Raw genomic sequence first — 7,055 nt, 5'->3', positions numbered from 1 at the left:
TCCAGGAACACAAGGGGCCGGAGACACGGCTCATCTCCCTGCCAGGGGGAAAAAGGCACTCATTGACCCTGAGCCCGGTGGGCAAACCTCTCCCGGGATGGACTCGCATAGGCCTGGTCTTTCCCCAGGACAAGAGCACTCTGGGAGCCGGCTCCTCCTGTGCACCCGCCTCTCTCAGCCTTTTCCACTCTGCTTGCCCATCCCTCAGTGAAAGGCCCTCTGGCCCATGACCACGGGCACTGTAGGGGTGCCCCATGCGCAGGCAGAAATGACAGGGGTAGTGGGGACAAGGGGGTCTCACCTGGCCAGCAGACCCACGGCGTAGTGGTGGGTGTCAGCGCTGAGGAGCGTGTCCCAGCCGCACTTGCGTTCCATTGAAACCACAACTTCCTCACACTCCAGATGGCAAAGCAGGGCCTTCAGGGTCAGCACCACAAACCTGTGTGCAGAGCAAAGCCCAGGTCATGCTGGGAGCCCTGACCCAGCCCCAAGGGCACAGAAGGCAGAGGAGGACTGGGATGGAGCACCTGTTGGGCTCGGTGGGAAGGTTGTGTTGCTCCCGGCATCCCCTCCAGAAGGTGTTGACCTCCTCTGGCATCTGCTCTGTGATGATGAGAACTTGGAAGAGCAGAGCCACGAGGAGATGGGGGGAATACTCTATCCAAGACTCTGGGAACCAGAACATCTGCAGAATCTCCCAAATCACCATGGTTGCCTGCAAAAGATAAACCACCCGGACACAGCTCTCAGTGCCAGATGTCCATGTGGCAGGGCCCGAGCGTGGCAGAGAGATGCCAGGGAGGAGGCAGGGGGAGCACCTGGCCTGGTGCCCCTGAACCTGCCCCTAACCTACATTTCCAGCCCAGTGCCTGAGGCAGGGAGATGCAGTGCTGGGGGAGGATGGAGAGCCACCGGAGAGGTGACCTGGCGGGGAGCAAGAGCCCTTTCCAGAAACTCACAGCCAGGGCAAAGACATCCATTGTGTCCCCGTCAGAGGTGGACATGCTGTGCAGTGGCCAGTCCTCCATCACACAGAGCAGCTGTGGCAGCACCTTCACCACTGTCCTTCCCGATGAGGTGATGGTCCTCCACATGATGGCAGCAGCTCTGTGGGACCAGAGTTCTGTGTCAGGAGGGTACCGGCCAAAGTGCCTTGAGGAGCAGGGAGGGAGCATGGCAGCAGGACTGGGGCTGACATGGCAGGGCTGGGAAACAGAGGGGCCCGGGGGTCCTGGAACTCTCCGTCCCTCTGGCCAACCACATAGGACGGCCAGAAACAAAGCAGAAGTATGGCTTTAGTTAAACATGGGAGACTGGTTAAAAGAGGAAGGTCTAAGGGAATGCAGGTGGTCAGTGTCCATGAAAGCCAGCTTTTGGGCTCTTAAAGGAGAGTTTAAAATTTAACTATAGCAAAATTTATGTGTGTTGCTTGTAGTCACCTGGTAGTACTGTTACACAGAATCTCAAAGTTGATTTTCCACACATCTAGAGGGTGATGTACTCTAAAGGCTGGTGAGCCCTGAGACCCGAAGGCAGGGGGTTCTGTACCTTTCACATGATGGGGCACAGCGCAGGAGGGTCACCACAGCATCAGCAGGGTGTTCATCAGTCACCCTCAGAAACTCCAACAGCAGCTTCTCTTCTGGAGTCGCACTGCCTGTCAGTCTCTGATGCATGTTCCTGATGAAGGCTGGAACCTGGAGGAGGCATGGGGGAAGAGCTGCCAACTTGCCCAGCTTCCCCAACAAGTGCTTCCCTTCCCACCAGACTGAGCTGGCTAGAGGGACCACACCATCCCTGGGGGCTTGAGCCCTGGCCACAGGATGCTTACTTGCTTTGGATCAGAGACACCGTTCTCCTCAGAAACATCCCGAGGGGGAGCATCATTCACGCTCTGAGCGGGCCTGCTGTCGGTACCCATTCCCTACCAATGCATGGCACCCCATTGCTCTTGGATCAAATGTTCTGGACCCATGGGAACACATGCTCTCCATGAGAGAGCAGCAACTGGCAGAAGATGTCTGCTGCCAGTACTTGTCTTGGCTGCTCCTTCAGTGGGCTGGCACCTTAATCAGAGACACAGAACAGGTTTGCATCCCATTGTTTTCCCTATCCCCTTCACTTCTCCCTAGTGCCCTGGATATCAGCTGGGAGTCGCAGTTGGACACAGAACAACTGGAGCTTTGAACATCAGACTGGACAGCTTTTATTTTGCAGAATGCAAGAAAAAAGTCCACAAGGAACCTTGACAGGATCTCTGAGCAGTCTAAACTTCATGTGAAACTCAGCAATGGATGGTGATTTGGTGCTGCAGGTCATCGCTTCCATGCAAAAATCAATCCTGCAAGGATTCCTGCTTCTGCCTTCTGACAGATGCTGAGCACGGCCACCAATTGCTCCAGCTGCTGCTCCCAACAGCCCCTTGCAAGAGTGTAGACATCAGTACCCGTTGGCTTTGGCTGCCCTGTGGCAGAGAAGTCCCCCGGGGGCACAGCTCTGTGGGGCAGGAGACGGGCACCAGCCCTGCCAGGACTCAGGGCAGTGGCAGGTCTCCTTCGATGAGGACTTGCCAGAGCTGCTGAATTTGGTGCAGCCCCAACCAATGGGGTGGGAGCAGCATTTGTGCCCTCGCCCCCACGTTCCTTCTGTGTGTCCCAGCCCAATGTTTGGGAAGGCCACCAGCTGGGACTTCTCCCATGGAGCCCGTGCCAGCTTCTGTGGAGGCCCAGTGCCCTTCCCACTTGTGATTGTGTTGGCAGCCGAGGGGGCTCCCTCTGCTGCCGTGGGCAGGTACAGCAGGGGAGGGTTTGCTTAGTTTCTGAGCTGTGCCTAAAGTTCATGTGCAGCTGTCTTAGATACTTTGGAGAACGGACTCCTTCCAACCTGGGGCAGGTTGGCCGGGCTGGGGGAGTCCCCAGGGCATGTGGCAGTGTGTCACAGGGCCCTTTGTGACACGGTGGGCATGGCTGATGGGATGGCACAGGGCAGGGTGTCACAGGGCCCTTTGTGACACGTGAGGACATAGTACTGGTGGTGACGTGGCCACGCCTCAGTGCTCCTCGGAGCGTGCGACGGGACAGACAGGATAGAGCGGTGCTGTGTGGAGCCCCCACACAGCCAACTCGTTCCTTCCTGATCCGTAGCGTTTTGGTGGTTTTTCTGTTGTGCAAGTGTGCTCGAGGCCAGACCGCGGGACTTGGTGACACGGAGCTTTTGTGAGGTGTCTCCCATCCCTGCGGCAGGTGCCCTCGAGGCCATTCTCTGGGGCTTCGTGCCCCAGAGCTTTTCCCTGGCGTCTCCTGTCCCTGCAGCAGGTGCCCTCAAGGCCCAACTGTAAGATGGCAGAGAGACGCATCAGCCTGTGCAGGTTCCTCAGGAGGAAGAAAAAGAAGGAAGGCCCTGGGACTGCCCCAGCACAGCAGCCTGAAGAGGCGGAGCAGTCCCAGCCCCTGCAGGAGGGTGAGTGGCACAACTGAGCCACAGGGCTGGTGGCTGCAGCCAGATGGCCTCTTCCCATTCCATCCCCTGTGGATATGGCCAGGGAAGGAGAGGGGGGAAGAGGGCCCAGGGCTGATCCCCCGTCAGGTCCATGCACTGGGCATGCTGGGGCTGGCCCTGCCTGTGGAGCGCAGGGCTGTGCTGTGCTCTCTGGCCTCTCCTGCAAGACCTCAGCTCTGACCCGTGCTCACCTTTGCCAGATCCAGGACGGGACCGGACACAAGAGCAGGACCGTGCCCGTGGCCACTTCTGCAGGGCAGCACAGGTACCTGCAGCCAAAGCCTCCTGGGCTGGGCCTACTGTCCCTGCTCAGCCTGGCACCACTGTTGGAGCTCTCCAGGGCACATCCCCCTCTTCCCTGCTCTCTATTCTTCTGCAGGCTTGTCTGACATCCCTAGCCATTCGGCGTAGAAAGACCAGGATCATGCCAGCTGAGGTCATGGCACAGCCTGACCCCACGCCGAGTGAGCTCAAGCCAGACCCTGATGTCGGCACCGTGTCAGCTGATGGCACAGGAAACTGTGACAGCGCGGTGACCAATGACGGGACCAACTCCAACACCGCGCTGCCTGAGCTCACCACGGAGGCTGACGGTGCAACGACTGAGGGCATCGCAGACACTGAGAGCACACCCGTTCAGTGCCTGCCCGATGCTCCCAGTTGGGATGTTTTTGGGGATGGAGTTGTCTCTGCTCAAGTAAGCAGCCTGTGGGCAGGAACTGTGTGGCCCCTCAAGCTGGGTCTGCTGGGCCCCCTCAGCCTTTGAGGCCCGCATGGTGTGGTGGGAAGGGAAGCACTTCTCGGGGGAAACTGGGCAAGTTGCTCCTTCTGACTGCCCTCCATGTGCATCCTCCAGGCCAGAGGGTAGGACTTGGTGAACTGGAGCTTTTCCAAGGCATCTCAGTCCCTGTGGCAGGTGCCCTTGAGGCCAGACCATGGAACTTGATGGGCCGGAGAGTTCCCAAGTCTTCTGTTGCAGGAGCCTTCAAGGCACTTCTGCAGGACTTGGTGACCCAGAGCTTTTCTGTGCCATCTCTCCTGCAGGAAGCCATGGAGTCCGACAGAGGCATAGAGCGGAGACCTCCCAGCGTGCCCAAGCAGGCCTGGGTGAAGGAGGAGGAGGAGGAAGGCCCTGGGCCTGCCCCAGCAGAGCAGCCTGAAGAAGTGGAGAAGTCTCAGCCCCTGCAGGAGGGTGAGTGGCACAGCTGGGCCACAGGGCTGGTGACTGCTGCTGCCTGGGCCTCATCCCATCCCATTCCATGTGGACACAGCCAGGGAAAGGGAGGGGGTAGGAGGGCCCAGGGCTGATCCCCCAGCAGCTCCATGCACTGGGCATCCCAGGGCTGGCCCTGCCTGTGGAGTGCAGGGCTGGGCCGTGTTCTCCGGCCTCTCCCGCAGCCCCTTAGCTCTGACTGCGCTCACTCTTCACCAGATCCACGACGGGACCGGACACAAGAGCAGGACCGTGCCCGTGGCCGCTTCCGCAGGGCAACACAGGTACCTGCAGCCACAGCCTCCTGGGCTGGGCCTGCTGTCCCTGCTCAGCCTGGCACCGCTGTTTGAGCTCTCCAGGGCACATCCCCCTCTTCCCTGCTCTCTATTCTTCTGCAGGCCTTTCTGACGTTCTTGGGTATTCGGCGTAGAAAGACCAGGATCATGCCAGCTGAGGTCATGGCACAGCCTGACCCCACGCCGAGTGAGCTCAAGCCAGACCCTGATGTCGGCACCGTGTCAGCTGATGGCACAGGAAACTGTGACAGCGCGGTGACCAATGACGGGACCAACTCCAACACCGCGCTGCCTGAGCTCACCATGGAGGCTGACGGTGCAACGACTGAGGGCATCGCAGACACTGAGAGCACACCCGTTCAGTGCCTGCCCGATGCTCCCAGTTGGGACGTTCTTGGGGATGGAGTTGTCTCTGCTCAAGTAAGCAGCCTGTGGGCAGGAACTGTGTGGACCTTCAAGCTGGGTCTGCTGGGCCCCCTCAGCCTTTGAGGCCCGCATGGTGTGGTGGGAAGGGAAGCACTTCTCAGTGGACAGTGGGCAAGTTGCTCCTTCTGACTGCCCTCCACGAGCATCCTCCAGGCCAGAGGGTAGGACTTGGTGAACTGGAGCTTTTCCAAGGCATCTCAGTCCCTGTGGCAGGTGCCCTTGAGGCCAGACCATGGAACTTGATGGGCCGGAGAGTTCCCAAGTCTTCTGTTGCAGGAGCCTTCAAGGCACTTCTGCAGGACTTGGTGACCCAGAGCTTTTCTGTGCCATCTCTCCTGCAGGAAGCCATGGAGTCCGACAGAGGCGTGGAGCAGAGACCTCCCAGCATTCCCCAGGTGTCCTGGGTGAAGGAGGAGGAGGAGGAGGAGGAAGGCCCTGGAGTTGCCCAAGCACAGCAGCCTGAAGAGGTGGAGCAGTCACAGCCTCTGCAGGAGGGTGAGTGGCACAGCTGGGCCACAGGGCTGGTGGTTGCAGCCAGATGGGCCTCTTCCCATCCCATTCGCATCCCATTTCCACATGGCCAGGGAAAGGGAGAGGGAAGAGGGCCCAGGACTGATCCCCCAGCAGGTCCATGCACTGGGCATCCCGGGGCTGACCCTTCCAGTGGAGCACAGGGCCAGGCTGTGTTCTCTGGCCTCTCCTGCAGCCCCTCAGCTCTGACCACTCTCGCTCTTTACCAGATCCAAGCCAGGACAGCAGTGCAGACACCGACAGCAGGCCCGCTCAGAGCGGGAATGATGCTCCCCCTCAGGATGTTTCTGAGGAGAACAGTGTCTCTGATCCAAACCAAGTAAGCATCCTGTGGCCAGGGCTCAAGCCCCCAGGGATGGTGTGGCCCCTCTAGCCAGCTCTCTTGGGCCCTCTCAGCCTTTGAGGCCCAGACAGTGTGGTAGGAAGGGAAGCACTTCTTGGGGGAAGTTGGGTAAATTGCTCCCTCTGGCCACTCTCCCACGTGCCCCCTCCAGGCCAGAGACTGGGACTTGGTGAACTGGAGCTTTTCCAAGGCATCTCAGTCCCTGTGGCAGGTGCCCTTGAGGCCAGACCATGGAACTTGATAGGCCGGAGAGTTCCCAGGTCTTCTGTTGCAGGAGCCTTCAGGGCACTTCTGCAGGACTTGGTGACCCAGAGCTTTTCTGTGCCATCTCTCCTGCAGGAAGCCATGGAGTCCGACAGAGGCGTGGAGAAGAGACCCTCCAGTGTGCCCCAATTGGCCTGCGTGAAGGAGGAGGAGGAAGGCCCTGGAGTTGCCCCAGCAGATCAGCCTGAGGAGGTGGAGCAGACTCAGCCCCTGCAGGAGGGTGAGTGGCACAACTGGGCCACAGGGCTGGTGGCTGCTCTCGGCTTGGCCTCATTCCATCCCACCCCCTGTGGAGGGGGGAAGAGGGCCCAGGGCTGATCCCCCGGCAGCTCCATGCACTGGGCATCTAAGGGCTGGCCCTGCCTGTGGAGCACAGGGCTGGGCTGTGTTCTCTGGCCTCTCCTGCAGCCCCTCAGCTCTGACCACTCTCGCTCTTTACCAGATCCAAGCCAGGACAGCGGTGCAGACACCGACAGCAGGCCCG

General features: G+C 59.7%; 2 protein-coding genes across 2 annotated transcripts; one reads left to right on the top strand and one right to left on the bottom strand.

The window, feature by feature from the left end:
• Positions 1-289: 289 nt before the first annotated feature.
• On the bottom strand, positions 290-1,921 carry LOC135407056 (uncharacterized). Its single transcript, XM_064641771.1, has 5 exons — positions 1,832-1,921; positions 1,549-1,697; positions 960-1,107; positions 528-715; positions 290-439 (listed from the first exon to the last, which is right to left on the bottom strand). Exons 1-5 carry the CDS (start codon positions 1,919-1,921, stop codon positions 298-300), a joined length of 717 nt encoding a protein of 238 aa, XP_064497841.1. The 3' UTR covers positions 290-297.
• Positions 1,922-2,827: 906 nt separating this feature from the next.
• On the top strand, positions 2,828-6,337 carry LOC135407050 (uncharacterized). The gene is made up of 8 exons (XM_064641756.1): positions 2,828-3,459; positions 3,699-3,763; positions 3,878-4,195; positions 4,543-4,690; positions 4,931-4,995; positions 5,110-5,427; positions 5,775-5,928; positions 6,174-6,337. Exons 1-8 carry the CDS (start codon positions 3,339-3,341, stop codon positions 6,335-6,337), a joined length of 1,353 nt encoding a protein of 450 aa, XP_064497826.1. The 5' UTR covers positions 2,828-3,338.
• Positions 6,338-7,055: the final 718 nt, after the last annotated feature.

The sequence above is a fragment of the Pseudopipra pipra genome, chromosome 2, assembly GCF_036250125.1.
Source record: "Pseudopipra pipra isolate bDixPip1 chromosome 2, bDixPip1.hap1, whole genome shotgun sequence".
In the NCBI taxonomy this organism is placed as follows: domain Eukaryota; kingdom Metazoa; phylum Chordata; class Aves; order Passeriformes; family Pipridae; genus Pseudopipra; species Pseudopipra pipra.
Note: the sequence above shows the minus strand (reverse complement) of the source record. Positions and strands in the feature narration are given on the sequence as shown.

What these genes read in the sequence shown, in the direction of transcription:
- LOC135407050 (XM_064641756.1), top strand. Translation starts at nt 3,339, where the DNA reads ATGGCAGAGAGACGCATCAGCCTGTGCAGGTTCCTCAGGAGGAAGAAA. An exon ending in GTCCCAGCCCCTGCAGGAGG is followed by an intron (nt 3,460 to 3,698) that starts GTGAGTGGCACA and finishes CACCTTTGCCAG; the next exon opens with ATCCAGGACGGGACCGGACA. An exon ending in GTCTCAGCCCCTGCAGGAGG is followed by an intron (nt 4,691 to 4,930) that starts GTGAGTGGCACA and finishes ACTCTTCACCAG; the next exon opens with ATCCACGACGGGACCGGACA.
- LOC135407056 (XM_064641771.1), bottom strand. Translation starts at nt 1,921, where the DNA reads ATGGGTACCGACAGCAGGCCCGCTCAGAGCGTGAATGATGCTCCCCCT. An exon ending in GTGTCTCTGATCCAAAGCAA is followed by an intron (nt 1,698 to 1,831) that starts GTAAGCATCCTG and finishes TGCCTCCTCCAG; the next exon opens with GTTCCAGCCTTCATCAGGAA. An exon ending in CTTCCCACCGAGCCCAACAG is followed by an intron (nt 440 to 527) that starts GTGCTCCATCCC and finishes CTCTGCACACAG; the next exon opens with GTTTGTGGTGCTGACCCTGA.